Source organism: Heliconius melpomene, chromosome 18, assembly GCF_056956725.1.
Source record: "Heliconius melpomene rosina isolate 202511_hmr_F chromosome 18, ASM5695672v1, whole genome shotgun sequence".
NCBI lineage: Eukaryota > Metazoa > Arthropoda > Insecta > Lepidoptera > Nymphalidae > Heliconius > Heliconius melpomene.
Genome location: NC_140406.1, coordinates 2,517,777 through 2,536,135, shown reverse-complemented (window position 1 = coordinate 2,536,135; position 18,359 = coordinate 2,517,777). Strand labels below are relative to the sequence as shown.

General features: G+C 32.5%; 2 protein-coding genes across 2 annotated transcripts; both read left to right on the top strand.

The window, feature by feature from the left end:
• Nucleotides 1–1,887: 1,887 nt before the first annotated feature.
• Nucleotides 1,888–4,584, top strand: Df31 (Decondensation factor 31). Its single transcript, XM_085201637.1, has 3 exons — nt 1,888–2,047; nt 3,044–3,249; nt 3,448–4,584. The coding sequence occupies exons 1-3, from the start codon at nt 2,022–2,024 to the stop codon at nt 3,582–3,584; spliced, it is 369 nt and encodes a 122-aa protein (XP_085057763.1). The 5' UTR covers nt 1,888–2,021; the 3' UTR covers nt 3,585–4,584.
• Nucleotides 4,585–4,733: 149 nt separating this feature from the next.
• Nucleotides 4,734–18,269, top strand: Ir25a (ionotropic receptor 25a). Its single transcript, XM_085201624.1, has 12 exons — nt 4,734–4,982; nt 5,200–5,349; nt 5,948–6,250; nt 6,333–6,747; nt 6,845–6,959; nt 7,660–7,899; nt 8,567–8,955; nt 13,128–13,331; nt 13,671–13,856; nt 14,743–15,075; nt 16,532–16,772; nt 17,918–18,269. The coding sequence occupies exons 1-12, from the start codon at nt 4,886–4,888 to the stop codon at nt 18,023–18,025; spliced, it is 2,781 nt and encodes a 926-aa protein (XP_085057750.1). The 5' UTR covers nt 4,734–4,885; the 3' UTR covers nt 18,026–18,269.
• Nucleotides 18,270–18,359: the final 90 nt, after the last annotated feature.

The following is an 18,359-nucleotide window of genomic DNA, read 5'->3' as shown; positions in this document are numbered from 1 at the left end:
TTTGTCTTATTCTAATTTAATAGTTAATTTAAAAAAGTTCCATTAATGAAACAGTATAATGGCGTTCACAGTAAAAGTAATAATAAGAATAACTGATATAGGGAAACGAAACATTCGTTTCACTTCGACACACACCAAGGTACCTATTCAGTTATGAAAGGCATACGTTCCATATACCCAATTACTTATTTAAAAAGTGTTTTATAGCTTACACATAAAAATTATACATATATAAAAAATGCCAAAAGGGAAACGATGTGTCTAAACATTTGGTTCCCCCCTTTCCTGTTATGTGTGGGATACAGTGTGAATCTAAAAAATAACACCAATTTAAAATCTAATTGTGATTCATTTTAGTTCGTTATAAATTTCGAGAAATTTCTGTAGAGTTCACTATAAAGTATGTACTTTAACCACCGGAAAGTGAAGTGTTTTCTCTGGTCATTTTTCGTTATATCCTTATCCAACGAAATGTAGGAGTTGAGGTTGAAGAAACAAAAAAGAATTTTGTAATTTCATTTTACGTTGGAATATATTAGATCTTACCATTACTTATGTGCGAAAATAAATTATATACAAAATTGAACTTTATTCTGACGGATTTAAATTGAAATTAGGTTTGAATAAGCTAATACATAATTAGAACGGCAATGGCTACAATGGCAAGCGATAACACTAGGTAACTATGAATAATGAAAATGCTCATAAAATATAATACGTTCATACATTACATACGTGTACGTGTTAAATATATCTAGATTTTCATTTTTAATTTAATACTGTAGATTAACGTTAACAAAAAGAAAACAGCATAATATTCATACAATATAATTTAAAAGTAAAACTAAAAATACATAATGAGAATAATAAATAACTATTTGTTTAATATACAAAATAAAACATTTATATATTGTAACAAAATATTTGGTATAGCTACATATTTAAAATGCGTGTAAACGCTTTTTTTATTTTTACCTGCCAAAAAGTTTAGAATCTTGCCCTGTTCTGGTTAACGAATTCGTATTCTGACGAAATTACCGCCGAATGCCAAGATTTCTTTCAAAAGCCAACGACCTAAACTTCACCGCGTTATGTTTGCCTTCCCGCCGTAGCAAACGCGCATTATTACCATGAAATAGGGTTTCAATTTGAATATTTTCGTGTAAATATATCTTACACATATTTATTGTTACACAGATCTTATGACTTGATGATTTTCTGGCACAAGAGGTGAACCGTAATCACAATTGCAGAAAATAAAGCGTTATACTGTACATTAACTTCATACTTATTAGTTAGTAAACTATTGAATAATTAATGGAATATGTATTGACCGCACTGATTTACGATTTAGAATTTTAAGTCTGACGAATATTTATATTTGAATAATTTTTCGGGTGACATTCGACAAAGCCAATGAACTTTGGAAATACACGAGGTACCTTAAATATTCGAATCACGACTTTTTATTGTTATATAAATATGATAAATAAAATTGGTAACATAAGTTAGTTTAGTCTATACATATGGTATTTTTTTAATATAGTCTAAGGATAATAAAAATAAAATGCATTCTTAAATATACAGTATAATTCATACATACAAATATTGGTATAACAAATATATTATATTTTCAAAAATTAAATTATTAATATTATAAGCTATAGAATTTATATTTTCTGCGCGATGAAGCATTTTAACGATTAATGTTTTTCAAACATGACAGAGTGAGGTAGATTGTTTCCCGCCTTCAAATTCAAGGTTGTTTAAAGATGAACTTCCAATTATAGCGATCTCGCTCTGTCCTGATCATATTCTAATATATCTGTTTCATTAATGTGAAGTTAGTGCGCCAAGTTCACACTGAACGCGCAGTCCCGCGAAACACAGAGCACATTTTCTTCTTTCTTTCTCCTTCATTTGGTCGTCGGTGTTTGTGCAGTGAACATTGTTTTGCGTTGTGCGTAGCACGTGCCGGATACTTTTTCTATTTTTTAAATAATCTCAAACTTCCTCAAACAATGGCAGACGCAGCAGTCGAAAAGAAGTAAGTAGAAGTGTTTGTTTATGTCAGTTACCAATTAGACTAAGTTGTTTTATTTTTGGCGGCTTTGAGAAACATGATCAAAATGGCTTCCTTTATAATGTTTTATAAATATTTTGTCCCATTTTCGATATTATTATTTTCATTCTCGGTTTTAATATTTATCTTAACTTGTATTCATATGAAATGATTATTATATTGGTAAATTTTGATACTTTAAAATATTTAGTTGCTAAACGCCGCCACGCGGGAAAACTAGACTACTTCAAACTTTATTCAATTTCATTAAGTATACAGGATTAACTACAGTGTTCTATATTATTACGTTGTTTAGATTATATAAATACTCATAATAGTGAAATATAAGTGGTTCCGTGTATAAAATGATCGGGAAAATGGAAAGCACGCCGGCGGCGCGGCGCGGCGTTTGTCCAAGATGGCGCTCTGTGCGCAGCGTGCCGGCGCGGTAGCGTCACCGGCGCGCGCTCGTTTCAAATTCGCCGAGGCTTGCGAGTTTTGCAACTCGACCGTTATACGTTATAGCTCGAGGGCCGCCGTGTTGTCATTAGTTATTTTTAACGCTTTTAAGTGCGTCTCGAGGCAATCTACTGGAGCGAGTAACTTATTCGATAATCAACGTTTACGTTTATTTTCCTTGTGACTTTCCCACTTGCATGCAGCCAGCCTTGCGCAACAATTGCCACTTGTTTTTGTTCCGGCACACTTCCCTCCTATCGCCCCACTTATGTATATAATATGTGCGTTTAATAGGTTACGCACTTTATGACGTACCTTGAATAATCTGGAATATACCTGAGCGTTTGACTTGCTCGTGCAGTTATATAATATAATACATTGAGGATAATTTGTAATACAGTTGTCTTAGCTATTATTTCAGTTGTTTATTATCGTTTGTTCACAATTGATTATTTAGTTTATTTTGGCGCGAATTTAATAAACTATTTTCAAGTAAATTAAACGTACATTAACCATTTTCAGAGACGCCGTAGCCGAGGAGGTCAGCTCAACCGAGGTGGCGAAGGAATCTCCAGTAAAGAAATCTCCCGCCAAAAAGGTAGCGGAACCCGAAAGTAACGGCAAAGAGGAAAATGGCAGCGGCGACGCACCTGAAGAAACTCCCGCCGAAAACGGCGATGAAGAGAGCAATGACGCCGTCGAAGCCGTCGAAAATGGAGAAGCGACAGGTGTGTTTCTTTATTATTGTTCATTATAATAAAATATTTCTGTGTCAGTGTGTGGTAATGTGTGATTTTTTTATTTGCATACATAAATAATTTGTTTATATGATGATTAACTTAATTTATTTATTTGAAGATTAAGGGAAGTTAGGAAATTTTCGTTTTATATAATATTGATTTTAATAAGTTTTAAAATAATTGCAGAAGATAAAGAATCTGGTGGAGTCAAGAGGAAATCTGTAGCAACAGACAATGGTGATGACGCTGCCGAAAAGACAACACCTGAAAAGAAGGCGAAAGTAGCGGACGAAGCTCCCGCGGCCGAAGAAGAGGCGGCATAATCTAATAGCAAACATGCTTGGTTTACTGCAATGCATTAGTTCATTAGGGCTCAACTCCACCAAGACATATCCTCTATACAGACGCCAAACTATAGTTTTTATACATTGTTACGTATTTCTCTTGTACACGTACGAGTTGGGCCCTTTTGTGACCACTTATTTTAGGTTGTAATGTAACTTACCCGTCGAGTACCTGTAAAGTGTAAATTATACAGAAATAAATGCGTCGCAGTGAATCGATCGAGTCGGACACGTTCAGACATCGCTACGCGCAGACTAAGGGTTTTTGAATTGATACAATAACATTTATTCCGCCATTAGGTACTGCCAAAGTGATTCACATGTGTGAAGTCAATTCACGATCCGTTCTGTGAACGATGCGAAAACAGCTTCCGTTACAAGGATTTTAGATAAACTTAAGATTAATTAAACTAGATAAATAATTCAGTTGTAAATTTAAGGTAGCAGTTAAATGTCGCACATTTATATTACATAGGCATTATTACTTAACCATTTAAACATTCCTTTGACTTGGGTTGGGCGCGCTGTGGCCGACGACGGGAGACATGGGAGCTCATAGCGCGCCATTATTATAAGATTGAAAATTATAAAGTTCAAAGTTGACAAATAAGGTGATAGTTCATATTGACATATTTTCGTGTGCTATTTTTGATTCTATGGGTCTTTATTTTTCTTATGTTTATTTTTTTCTAATTTATTCACTTCTCATTAAATGTGATAGAATACAAACCTCGAATGTAAGATAAAGAAATCCTCAATTTATTCAGTGACTTTTCAATGTTCCAAGCTAAGGAATATATAAATTATATTAATGATTTTAACTAACTTTTTTCATATTTGATGATTATTAAAATTGTTCAGAATTTCAATTGACTCGGAAGTACATCTAATATTAGACGGTAGTATGTACAGTGTAACACTACTTGTTGTGAAGTTAGTGTTTGTAAAAGGTTTCTGGCAATAAAATAGTCCAATCAAATGTTTTTTTTTTATTCTTAATTATTCTATTATTTATAAAAAAAAGTCATATTTACGATTTTTGTTTGTTTTTGTTTGTTTCGTAAGTTAATTCCAACTACAAACATTAAATAAAGAAAGCTATTCACCACCTGCATTAAATATGTATAATGCCCTATTATTGTTTGAGTTTGTCCATACAACCTGTTATTTAAGTGATGAGTGATCAATTATGGGTGAATCAAGGCCGCCATCACCGTGGATACGACTGCACAACAATTTATTATCTTTACTAGGCTCCGAGTGGATAGACATGGATAAATATGGCTAACATGTTTGAAATGAAGTTTGTATTTGCCATTTATAGTTTGTATTTAATTCCAATAACTGTTGCACAAACTACACAAAATATTAATGTGTGTAAGTAGATTTATATTTCAATATATTTTTTTTATTAGAAATGATATAGAAAAATACTAAGAAATGCTTTTTTCTTGATTTTGATAATTATTAGTTTATTTTTTACATAAAATTATTTCCATTAAAGCTATTATTTTAAATATACAATTTAATTTAAAACGTACAAATTTCGATTAGTAACTTCTAAAATAAAATAACTCAATAAAATATTATTCAGTGCTTGTAAACGAAGAAAACAATGCTATTGCTGAAAAATCGTTTGAAGTAGCCAAAGAATATGTCCGAAGGAACCCAAGTTTAGGTCTTGCCGTAGACTCCGTCGTCGTGGTCGGCAACCGTACTGACGCTAAAGCGTTCTTAGAAAATGGTAAGTAACATATTAAATTGTAAATACTAATAACCTCTGCATAAATAAATTATTCAAAAACATTCAGGCATTGTAAGGTCATTACATTTTGGTATTTACGATCACCTTGAAAGTTTGTCTAAAAAACTGTTGAACTTAAGGATGTGGATTTTTCCTATTCCTATGTATGGTGTTATGATTTTATATTTTAAATAAATCATTATGGCAATTATAAATTATCTTAATTTGGTTTTACTTTTTGGGACTTTTAATTCTTATTTCTTTATCAAATTAAATTGTTTTTTAAAGGATTATAGTTCAGAAGCTTTTAACCCGACATTTATCTTATTTATATTTTCTGAATCATCTTTATTTTCTAAACTCTTGTTGGACGTGGCAAGGGTTTTTTAATAAACCCACGTAAAAGTCAAGATAACTTTTACAGCATTAATGGATGTGAACAGAAAAAGTGGGGTAAAAAGAAAATTTGGATGTTGACCAAAAATATTATATTTAAGATATTTTAAATACCCAATCGAGAGCCATAGGTCAAGACTTTAATTTTAATAAAGCATAGTTGTATTTCTATATTAACAAACATTTTTTTTTAATTGATTAGTTTGCAGAAAATACAATGACATGCTATCTGCGAAGAAGACCCCACACGTGATTTTAGATTTCACGATGACCGGCGTTGGGTCGGAAACTATAAAATCGTTCACCGCGGCTTTAGCTTTGCCGACTATTTCTGGATCATTCGGCCAAGCCGGCGACTTGCGGCAATGGCGGTCACTAAATGCAAACCAAACTAAATTCCTGTTACAAGTGATGCCCCCCGCAGATATCCTTCCTGAATCGATTAGGGCGATCGTCACGAAGCAGGATATCACCAACGCCGCAATTATATTCGATGAATTCTTCGGTCAGCATTACTTGTAGTATAAATTAGCATATTTTTAAACATCTACCTTCCCACTTGTAGTGTAATAAATGTTTGTTTACAGTTATGGATCATAAATATAAATCGCTACTCCAGAACATTCCGACACGACACGTCATAACTCCCGTAAAAAGTTTTAATAAAGACGAAATAAAAGCGCAACTTCGAAGTCTCCGGGAGCTTGATATAGTCAATTTCTTTGTGGTTGGAAGCTTGAGAACAATAAAGAATGTTCTAGACGCGGCGAACGATAATCAGTATTTCGGCAGGAAAACCGCGTGGTTCGCATTGTCCCTAGACAAAGGGGATATTAGCTGCGGCTGCAAAGACGCCACCATTGTGTACATGAGGCCGACACCAGATGCTAAAAGCCGGGATCGTTTGGGGAAAATTAAAACTACCTACAGTATGAATGGGGAGCCTGAAATTACGTCTGCGTTTTACTTCGATCTTTCCCTGCGGACGTTTTTAGCGATCAAGTAATAATATTTAGTATTATAGTTTCCGATTTTCCTTCGTATTTAGATCGTCTAAATATAAACTGGAATATTCCACGGGTTTGTGTTATATTCACAGATCACTGCTGGACTCTGGCAAGTGGCCAAATGACATGAAATATATCAATTGCGATGATTACGACGGTAAGAATACTCCTGACAGGGCCTTGGATCTCAAATCTGCTTTTCAAGAGGTGCATATTGTGATAATTATTTTCTAAATTAGTAATTGTATATTAATAATTGGGCCATCATTCGTTTTTTAATTAGGTTTTGATTCTGTTAGCTTTTCCTGTTTTATTATAAAGTTAGTCATTAAAATTCCAGTTTCTTATCATATATTTATTGCTATGTTTATATTAGTATCTGCTTATTGTAAGATTGGTACTTATTTATTAGTAGGTAGATACTATATATTTTTGAAACCGATTCCAATACGAATTGTTGAAACTGTTTGTTCAGGTGATATTTGACAAAAAGGTGCGGTTTTATACTCTGACACACCTAGTATACCTAGATAGTAAAATTATGAAATAAAAAAATAGTAATTTTATGTAAAAAAAAAATCTTAATTGTGAACATGTTAAAAACAAGTCATCGTGTTTCTTCGATTAACATGTCTGACAACATACGGTGAAATAAAAACAACCGAAACTCAATCAAAATAATGTAGGCTAGATATATATTTTCACGATTAAGTTTGACAAAGTCTAATTGTGATGCCGGTAAGTTCTTTCTGCTCATCGACAATGTTGGCCACTTACAACTGCGTGAATGTACACACAAGGTTAGGTCGTAACTTTTGACACAATGTATTTTATTATACAACATTTTTTGGTTTTTACATCTTTAGTCATAACAACTTCTTAGAAATGATGATTCAATCCGTTTTAGGTAAAAGAAACGCCGGCTTACGCGCCATTCTTTATACCTGAAGATGACCTGATCAATGGGCGAAGTTATATGGAATTTAATACTGATTTGACCGCTGTTACTATAAAAGATGGTGCTTCAATTGGTAGCAAATCTCTAGGGTCTTGGAAGGCCGGTCTCTCCAACCCTCTGTTGCTAACCGATCCCGACAACATGAGCGACTATTCAGCCCAACTCGTTTACAGAATTGTGACAGTCGAGGTGAATAAACTTTTTGTTTGAATTTTTGATAAAACTTCGCTTGAACGCCTAACTACAGTTGTGTAAACATACTCTTTATTAGCTTTTATATTCCTTTTTGTGATATCAGTGCCATGTTGGTGCTATATCTGTAATGTTTTGCAAAATTATCAATTATATTTTTAAGCCCTAAATCACTTATATTTACATAAACGATTAATTATTTTGGTGGCCTTATCAAATTATGTTCCATATAGAGAAAAGAATAGGCAGGACAGCTAGTAGAAAAATTAAAATTATGTATTTTATTAGTGAAACCCTGTTAATAGATTACAAAACATGCATTAATGTTATAATTGAGTGTAGGATTAACATTTTGTATTGAATATACAATGGTAATAACAGATTACACAGACAGATTATTTTGAAATTAAAAATTAAAAATTATTTTATTAACGCTAAATCTTTTTACTGTCTACCGAAATATAATATAAATATAACGTATTTGTTAACATTATATAATACTTTCTCAAAATCAATCGTCATGCCTATTCAAAATACACATAGATATATATTATGTTAAACAGTTTTAAATCGGATTTCTAATTAATTCATATTTCATTAAGTCGAGAAGTCGTTGGAACTATCAATTATATATGCCCAAAAGATAAATTAAACTTAATTTCAGCAACAACCATTCATTATACGCGATGACGAAGCACCGAAAGGTTTTAAAGGCTACTGTATAGATTTAATAGAAGAAATACGTCAAATTGTTAAATTCGATTACGAAATAAGCCTATCTCCGGACGGTAATTTCGGTACTATGGACGAGAACGGGAATTGGAACGGAGTAATCAAGGAATTGATCGAAAAACGGGCAGATATCGGCCTTACTTCATTATCGGTGATGGCCGAGAGGGAAAACGTTGTTGATTTCACAGTGCCCTACTATGATTTGGTAGGTATAACGATTTTGATGAAGTTACCGAGGACACCAACTTCGCTGTTCAAGTTCCTAACGGTTTTGGAAAATGATGTCTGGCTGTCTATATTGGCAGCTTATTTCTTTACAAGGTGAGTTTCATTATATTGATTAGTAAACATAAATATAAATTTAAAAAAAACAGATACTATATTTTAATTGTTGGGGCACATTATTTTTCATTATTTAACTTCAAATATGTATTGCAATATAGTAATAGATTCAAATATTATAGGTTCAACCAAAGGTTACCTTTGCATAGATACTGATAACTTTTTTATTCCATAGATTGTATAAAAAATCTTGTTTTCCATAACAATTGTGAGGAAAACAACTGTGTTACAACTTACACAGACTGTGTGTGTGTAGTTCATTGAATGACTGATAAGTTGTTATCTATTTTCTTCCTCAGTAATGTAGGCTACACGTTTCTTACTGGGGCAGAACGCCTTTAAGAATCAAATTTTGATAATTCTTTAGTGCCTGTTTTATTCATGTTAATTCTATTCTAATCTATAGGTACTCTAGTTATTTAGGTGGTAATTGGTTCTTTTTTTGTATGGAATTAAGTTTTATTTTAATTGTTTCATTGTTATGTGTAAGCTTTTCACTTTAAGTACTTATATTTATTATCCTTTTTCAAATACCAATAAATTTTGGATACATATATGATATTTGTTTAGATATTTTTGAATTTTAGGAATATTTACTTAACTCAGCTTTTTGCAGCTGGATCTGTGATTAGTAACATTTATTAGAATTACGTAGCCTTCGTTCAATGACGTGATTTGCGACGTTCCCTTAACAGTGACATGAAATACCGAATTAGGTACCTATATAAAACTGTAAGATCCTCCGAAAGGCCCTCCGGAGCGTAGAAAAAGTATACCGCCTATATCATAACAAGGTCAAGGTCTAAATAAAGCTATACGCTGTTATTTTGTTTTTCATATTTAAAATAACTAATCAATAATGTTTCAAATTTTACATTTTCTATTTTTACTTGTATTTTTAAATACTAATGACCCGAGCTAGAGTATCAGTATTTTCATCAAACACTTTTATATGTAATTGGAATAACACTATGTCATGACATTTTATAGATCGATCGGTCCCTTGGATACATTATTTGTTATCAGATTCAGGAACGAGGTCGGGCGAATAACTAATCATAATAATAGAGATAAACATAGCAAATGGCGTTAAGTGTAATTGTAGTGTAGGTACTTACTTGATATATTTCGATAACATTTTAATAGACACTAGCTATTTATATATAGTTTCTAATGTCACAAATTTTTTTATATTGTTTTGCTGTATTAGAAGAAAGGTTTTTAAAGGTATGTTTTCATACAGAAAGTAGGAGCATGGAGGATGAAGTCGGGTGTAGATATTTTTTTGATTTTTTCTACTGCGGTCAAATAATCTTACGCTATTTTCCTTTTTCTTAAAGCAGCTTTTTTATTTATATTTAATACGTTTTTAGAGGATTGTAAATACTTACGTAATATATAATTAGTTGTATTATATATTGTAGTTCAGTTTAGATTTGATAATTTGAAATTTTTCATTTATAAGATTTTGATTCGCATTTTGATTTTTATGGTGCAATAGCCAATCACTTACCTAAATATTCGTTGATATAAAAACTGAGTTGTAATAAATCAAATTCATTTGACAATCTACGCAAGACAGATTTGTGCTTTCAGCCTTTCAGGCAGTTCAGCCTTTAATATTTCATACTAAAGATAGGAAATTAATTTTAGTAAATCTATAAAGTTCTGGAAAGTTCTAATAAATTATCTAAAAATAATATTAACGTAGATTATATTATAAACCCTGTGAATTCTTAGTGTTAAAACCATTTTAGCTTATCAATCGGTTTATAGCTATACTTAACTAAGATACTTAAATTTGCTATGTACTTTTTACACTATTAAAAACTTTTTCATTTCGCTAGTGTACGTACTGTATAGTAATACTACGAGTGCGAATGGTTCATAGTAGGTATACGGGTAGATATATATGTAAATTGTCTGTCCAAACACTAGTTTGTCAAGGGGAGTCGCTATCAGGCGCTAATGGATTGCCAAGGATATACTTGCGTCGTCATTGGTTTCTACGAGCGTATGTGCCATGTAGCGAATTGTTATTTGAAATGAAACTGTCTTAGTAAAAATATGCTCTCAAAATAAAAAGTCACTTTTGATTTCTCATTTTAATGATATAACAGTAGTCAATAATTCATAATTGATTTATCCAATGCTATTTACAACATACACAACATACAGGGTGTCCCAGGAGTCAACGATAAAACGAAAACAGGTGATAGACCAAGTCGTGACAGTTATGAGAAAAATATTAAAAAAAATCTGTGTCAAGTATTTTTGATATTATACTGATTTAAAAAAAATTCGGAAAAACCGACACCCTGTGATGATTTTTCAAGTCCTAAGACCACAAATATTACTCTTTTTTAATTTTTTTTTCTGTAATGTAATCATGAGTAACCCTTCCGTGAATTATGATTTAAGATTGAAATATACCTGCATCAGTTTTCAATAAAATGTGGTGTTTTTGCCAAACATTAAATTCAAAATATTTACTACACCCAACTTTAACCGACTGTACTGTCAAAAAAACAGTGTATGTTTTTGCAAGTAACTTTAAAAGTTGGCGCATTTAATCTGGATTCCGAAATGGTACGATACTTGCTGGATTACTTCTTCGTTGAAGAGAGAAAAATCTAAATACACGATAATGGGGATAGCGTTCAACGTTTTGGTATCTTTTCCGATACATTCTAGCTGCAGCATTAGCATTACATAACCATGAATGAAATGTATATTGGCAATGTATCAAAGACCTATTATAGGGCCTGCGAGATCGCGAATTCGAGCACTATCCTTATAGGTCCTGGGCAAGCCCCTAAGTCGGAAAAGTTCAGGTATCTTAGATCCGTCAAGCACGAGTCTGGAGGCATTGATTACGATCTCCATGGTCGGATAAGCGTTGCCTGGGCTAAGTGGCGGAAGGTCACTGGTGTGGTCTGTGGTCGCAGGATACCATCCAAACCTTTTGCGACTTAGGGGCTGGCCCAGGACTTATAAGGATAGTGCTCGAGTCCGGGCTCTCGCAGGCCATATAATCGGTCTCTGATACATTGCCAATATACATTTCATTCATAGAGAGTGGTTATGTAATGCTAATGCTGCAGCTAGAATGTATCGGAAAAGATACCAAAACGTTGAACGCCATCCCCATTATCGTGTATTTAGATTTTTTTCTCTTCAACAAAGAAGTAATCCAGCAAGTATCGTACCATTTCGGAATCCAGATTAAATGCGCCAACTTTTAAAGTTACTTGCAAAAACAGTGTAGTACATTTTTTTTATAGTACAGTCGGTTAAAGTTGGGTGTAGTAAATATTTTGAATTTAATGTTTGGCAAAAACACCACATTTTATTGAAAAGTGATGCAGGTATATTTCAATCTTAAATCATAATTCACGGAAGGGTTACTCATGATTACATTACAGAACAAAAAATTTAAAAAGAGTAATATTTGTGGTCTTAGGACTTGAAAAATCATCACAGGGTGTCGATTTTTCCGAATTTTTTTTAAATCAGTATAATATCAAAAATACTTGACACAGATTTTTTTTAATATTTTTCTCATAACTGTCACGACTTGGTCTATCACCTGTTTTCGTTTTATCGTTGACTCTTGGGACACCCTGTATATTCTTATCTGTTTTCTACATTTACTCGTATTTCTATAGTGACATTTTATGTTGTTGTAACCGTGACACAGTATTCACAAAGTTTACATGACGACATAAAACCTTAAAAGGAAGTTCAAGTAAACTTGCAATTATGACAACAAAGATAAACTTTTGACGTGCACCTACTGTGTTACTTGACGTATATTGAACGTAGTTTATAATAGTTGTACACGCTGTATCCTGCATATAACAAGGTAGACGGGGGAAACTGGGATCCTAGTGTTAGGACATTTCGTTACCATTAATATACATCCGTTCTCCGCTTTCTGTCGAACTCTTAAGTCATTGCGTGTAGAACGGCGGAACTCTACGGCGCGCTTTGCTTTGCGTTACCATAGCGAGGAAATGAAAATATTCAATATTCTGATTTCCTCTCCTGGGATCGAACCCACAACCCCCTGCGCCATGGCTGGTACCTTTACTCTGTCTATTAGTATTATATATATTTCTTTACTTATATTATTTAATTCTGTATCTTAGTTTCCTCATGTGGGTGTTCGACAAATGGAGTCCATACAGCTATCAAAATAACCGGGAAAAGTACAAAGATGACGAAGAAAAACGCGAGTTTACTTTAAAGGAGTGTTTATGGTTTTGCATGACGTCACTGACGCCTCAAGGTGGCGGGGAAGCCCCGAAAAATCTCTCTGGTCGCCTTCTAGCTGCTACTTGGTGGCTGTTTGGGTAAATAGTACGATTATTGGAAGTAGAAATAATGTTATTATTTTTCATATTAAAGTTCTAGATAAAATTTGATCATTATTGTGCAGTAAGCAATATACGCCTGTAATCACGATAATTGTAGGTTCGATTCCTACTCAAGGAAATTTAAATTATTAAAATATATTTAAATTATTTATATTTTTCGTTTCGATATGACAAAGCGAGATGTGGAATTTTATCACTCAAAACGCTATTTTTCGATTAATCTGCTGTTTGAAAAAGAGTAAATCTGAAACTCCAAACAAATATTTTTACAATCAAAATTGCACAACCAAAAAAATTAACATTCTATATCAACAGCTTCATAATAATAGCTTCGTATACGGCCAACCTTGCCGCGTTCCTCACGGTATCCCGCCTCGACACCCCCATAGAGTCGCTGGACGACCTGTCCAAGCAGTACAAGATCCAGTACGCGCCGCTCAACGGCTCCTCCGCCATGACCTACTTCGAACGGATGGCCAATATCGAAGTTAGGTTTTATGAGTAAGTACGTTATAATTTTATTATTGATTTGTTTAATCAATCGCTGGTCAAGGGTTCCTTCTGCCTACCCTGCTGTGTGCGGGATACAGCGTGAAGCTGCTTTATTTATTTTTATTTTATTATCACGTTTAATTATTATTAGGACATAAAAAGAAAAAACAAACTATTAGGGTTTTTTAATGTAAAGTAAGATACATACATATTTAATTTAAAATTACCTCGTTTGTGCTTTATCAATGGAATTTGTTTTCTTTATGATATCTTATTTAAACAACGCTATCTGTTATCGGTCAAGTGACTGTATGTTTGTGTTATGCGTAAATATATTGCAAGCTTAAAGGTCATATTTAAATTAATAAATATATAACTGACGACATTATGTTAATGAAATGGCAATAAATTATTGAGAAATACCCCTAATAGTATCTATTTAATTACATGTTTAATATTGAAGTCGAATTATTGATTAACTTACATCATAAAAATTGTTTTTTTTCAGCTTCACACAGTATAACGTATGTAACCAGAGTCAGCTTAGTGTGAGGACACTCCGCCCCCCATTTTCCACCGAATTCCGGAAGCATTGTACAAACGCAGAAATGAAAAATATTAAATATTTCATTTCCTCGAGTGGAAATCGAACCCACAGTCCGTCACTTTTACAGTCAAACGTTTGTGCCCCTGCATCCCGATTAGCCTCTTGTATAAAATTGTTATTGTTCTAATTATTTATTTTATGTAAAAAAAACGATATGCTTACCAGATTAAATTATTCGTATTTATAGGTATTAGTTTATATGACTATTATTTTGGTTATTTTGACATAACAACGTGTGCTGCAAAGTCATTTAATCTATCAATGCTGATCATTGGTTATTTCCAACAGGATATGGAAGGAAATGAGCCTCAACGACAGTCTGAGCGACGTGGAGCGCGCCAAGCTGGCCGTGTGGGACTATCCGGTCAGCGACAAGTATAGCAAGATGTGGCAAGCCATGAAGGAAGCTGGTCTCCCTAATTCTATAGAAGAAGCCATAGAAAGGGTCAGATCGTCCAAGAGTTCTAGTGAAGGGTTCGCCTGGCTGGGGGACGCGACTGACGTGAGATACTACGTACTGACAAGTTGTGACTTACAAATGGTGGGCGATGAGTTCTCTAGGAAACCGTATGCGATCGCCGTGCAACAAGGATCACCTTTGAAAGATCAGTTTAATAATGCGTGAGTATGTAGAAGTTCGGCTTTGTCACTGGATTTACTAGTTATTTTTATAGGATTATAGTAATTCGATAAAGAATATGTTTTGTCCAAACGCGAAATATCCCACATATTTCATTCAGCGTACAATAGGTACCAACCAGTAGTCATATATAGGTTCTTTAGATATTGTAGGGCGATGAGTTTTACAATCTAATGGAGGACATACCCATTAGGGCATTATGATATTATAAAAATTGTTTTAAAAGTAGAGTTGATTAGTGAAGATATTGCAAAACAATGGAAATCAAATAGTATTGACTAGTTTAATTAATTTAATATTTATTGCATACATATACTTTAATGTTTAAAAAGAGTTAGAGACAAGTCTAAGGAAATTACTATAATCTTATCAAGGATTCCTATTGAAGTATGTATAATTATACAGTAGATATACCTGTCAGGTCTAGCTCTAGTATTCTAGTAATAGCAAAAGGCACGCGATATGCATTTTTAATGTCGGCACGACAATTTTCATGCATAACGTTGTCTAGCAGCGACATCGACTGACTGACATTCGATTAAATATAGATGCATTTTTAGTAATTAATATTTAAATTGATTTGAGTAAATTAATTCCAGGTCGTAGTAGCGCAGGTGGGAAGACAGGGGGAGATTCCCTCTGCCTATCCTGCTGTGTGCGGGTTACAGCGTGAAGTTGATTTTGATTTTGATCTAAAATAAATAGTTAATATTTCTTTCTAGGTAGATGTTGTAGCGTTAAATATAATTCTCTTAGTTGATTTTTACTAAAAAACATAAACGAATTAATAAATAATTGATGTTTGTTGATTGAAATTTAAACGAAAATTAGATTTTAAGGAAACTTGCACAACTTTTAAAAAAATGAGATTTTATCTACATTTGTAACACGTTGTTGAACCGTTAAATACTAACTAAACAGTTGTGTCTGTGGAATTCCTTTAAAACCTAGTATTAGTAGAATGAGCTGTTCATCTTAGAATTAAAGCAGTGTTTAAACTAATACGTAATACGCAATAAACGGTAGCGTCTCTTTACACAGTAACAAGCAAGTTAAATTGTAACTGTTATAATATAAACTTTTTAAATATTTCCAGTTGTAAATGTTCCTAAAATTATGTTGCAAACATTTTTTTAATAGACAGACACCAGAGTGATGAAATTAAAATTAAATATTTCATTTCCTCAAGTGGGAATCAAACCCACAATCTGTCGCGTTAACAGTCACACGCTGCTGCCCCTGCACCTCGATTGGCCTGTATATAAACTGACCTATATATTAAATTAATACGTTGTAGCAACTAGATAAAAATATTAGAATAAATTAATGATATAAATTTCAAAAGACAAAGAATCAACACTTTTCCCTCACAAAAAACGTTTGAAATATGCGTCAGCCATATTTTTATAATAACATCAAATTCTTAACACATTACAGTATACTCCAGCTCCTAAATAAACGTAAACTGGAAAAGCTGAAAGAGAACTGGTGGAATAATAATCCCAAAGCAATAAAATGTGAGAAACAAGACGATCAATCTGATGGCATTTCCATACAAAATATAGGGGGAGTGTTTATAGTGATCTTTATGGGGATTGGCCTGGCGTGCGTCACTTTAGGGGTTGAATACTGGTGGTATAAATGGAGGAAAAGGCCTACTATTGGCGAAATTACACAGGTAATGTGTGGAAATCTATATTAATATTATAAAGCTGAGAGTTTGTTTAGTTGAACGAGGTAATCTCAGGAACGCTGTTGGTCCAATATTTCTTTGAAAAAATATTTTTATGTTTGATTTATTCATCGAGGCTACACTTTAGTTGATTGGATTTTACCCACGTTGCGGGTAAAGGTATTTTTAATATAAAGTACTTTTAGGGAGAATGTTCATAGTGATATGAGCATTGGCCTCGCTTTCTTCTCTTTAGTAGAATACTAATAGTACAAACGGAGGAAACAGCTTACAATTAGCGAAATTACACAGGAAATGTATGGAAATTAATATTAATATATAAATAAATCTATACTAATATTAGAAATTTATAGCTTCACCTGCATGGTTCAATCGTTTTAGCCGTACCTAAATATGTCATAAAATCTGCAAGCTCCTTTAAAGAAAATAATTACATATTACGACTTTCAAAAAAATCTCTTCGTCAGTTATTAAAATAATATTCTTCCTTCTGGCATTTTTTAGGAGATATTGCGTGTCATAACAATGAAACTAAATTTTCTTACTATATTTTTAATTTGAGATTTCGTTGTTCTGTAGATTATGTATCCAAATATGACAGTAATTTACTTAACAAATAATCTACAATTTAAAAGTATAACATTTCTGTAGCAAATATAATTTTTACTCATGCCTAATTCTATAATCTGTATTATCTTTATAAGTTTACTTTTTAATTATCAAAGAATAGTTTTAATCGATGTTAAATATATGTATAACTAAATGGTTGTTTAGAATTATCTTAATCTTTATTCATTAGAATAAAAAAAAAAAAATCTAAAAAAAATAATTTCAAATATGAAAATAGGTTACTATAAACTTTTGAAAGTTTTAAAAAATGTGTTCACTACAATTTTAATTATATACTGGTTAAGTTTTCAGTATTATTTTCTCTGGCCACTTTCCGTGTCTATTATTTTGAGTAGCGGAACTCATCGCCGTATTTTGTATTACATAAGCAGTTAAATATACTCATACGAATATAAATCGAACCCACAACCAACCACAGTCACACCACTGCCTCGCGATGGTTTCTTAACCAAATTAAAAGTATTTTAATATTAATTATATATGTTATTCTTATATTTCAGGTAGAACCTATTAAAACGATGAGAAATAACATAGACGTTACAAAACAAGATGGCTTCATTTTCCGTTCAAGGAACTCAGCTCTTGCTAATTTAAAATCTAAGTTTTAAATCCTATTTAATATTCAAGAGGTATTTCATGTGTTCAGTTTAATATTAAATTAAACTACTAATTAAAATTAATTTCATATTGGATCTCATTTAGATTAGCTTTAATTTATATTTTTAAGTGTGTTTAGTCTTTAGTAATATTTAGTATCTGCTCTGGTTTTAAGTAGTGGAGTGTAATAAAATTTAAAAAAATATATATTTATTTAAATCCTAATATTATGCGTGAATAAATTATATTAAATTATATACATTTTCGTGTATTTTAACGATTTGCCTTTCAATTTGTCCTTATTATTCTTTCAATGTGAATGTTTGTTTTAAATTATACTTTTTT

Excerpts from the sequence above, each read along its gene's own strand:
- Df31 (XM_085201637.1), top strand. The coding sequence starts at position 2,022 with ATGGCAGACGCAGCAGTCGAAAAGAA. Across the intron at positions 2,048-3,043 it reads GACGCAGCAGTCGAAAAGAA|AGACGCCGTAGCCGAGGAGG; the intron begins GTAAGTAGAAGT and ends AACCATTTTCAG. Across the intron at positions 3,250-3,447 it reads CGAAAATGGAGAAGCGACAG|AAGATAAAGAATCTGGTGGA; the intron begins GTGTGTTTCTTT and ends AAATAATTGCAG.
- Ir25a (XM_085201624.1), top strand. The coding sequence starts at position 4,886 with ATGGCTAACATGTTTGAAATGAAGTTTGTATTTGCCATTTATAGTTTG. Across the intron at positions 13,332-13,670 it reads GCTACTTGGTGGCTGTTTGG|CTTCATAATAATAGCTTCGT; the intron begins GTAAATAGTACG and ends CTATATCAACAG. Across the intron at positions 16,773-17,917 it reads CTATTGGCGAAATTACACAG|GTAGAACCTATTAAAACGAT; the intron begins GTAATGTGTGGA and ends CTTATATTTCAG.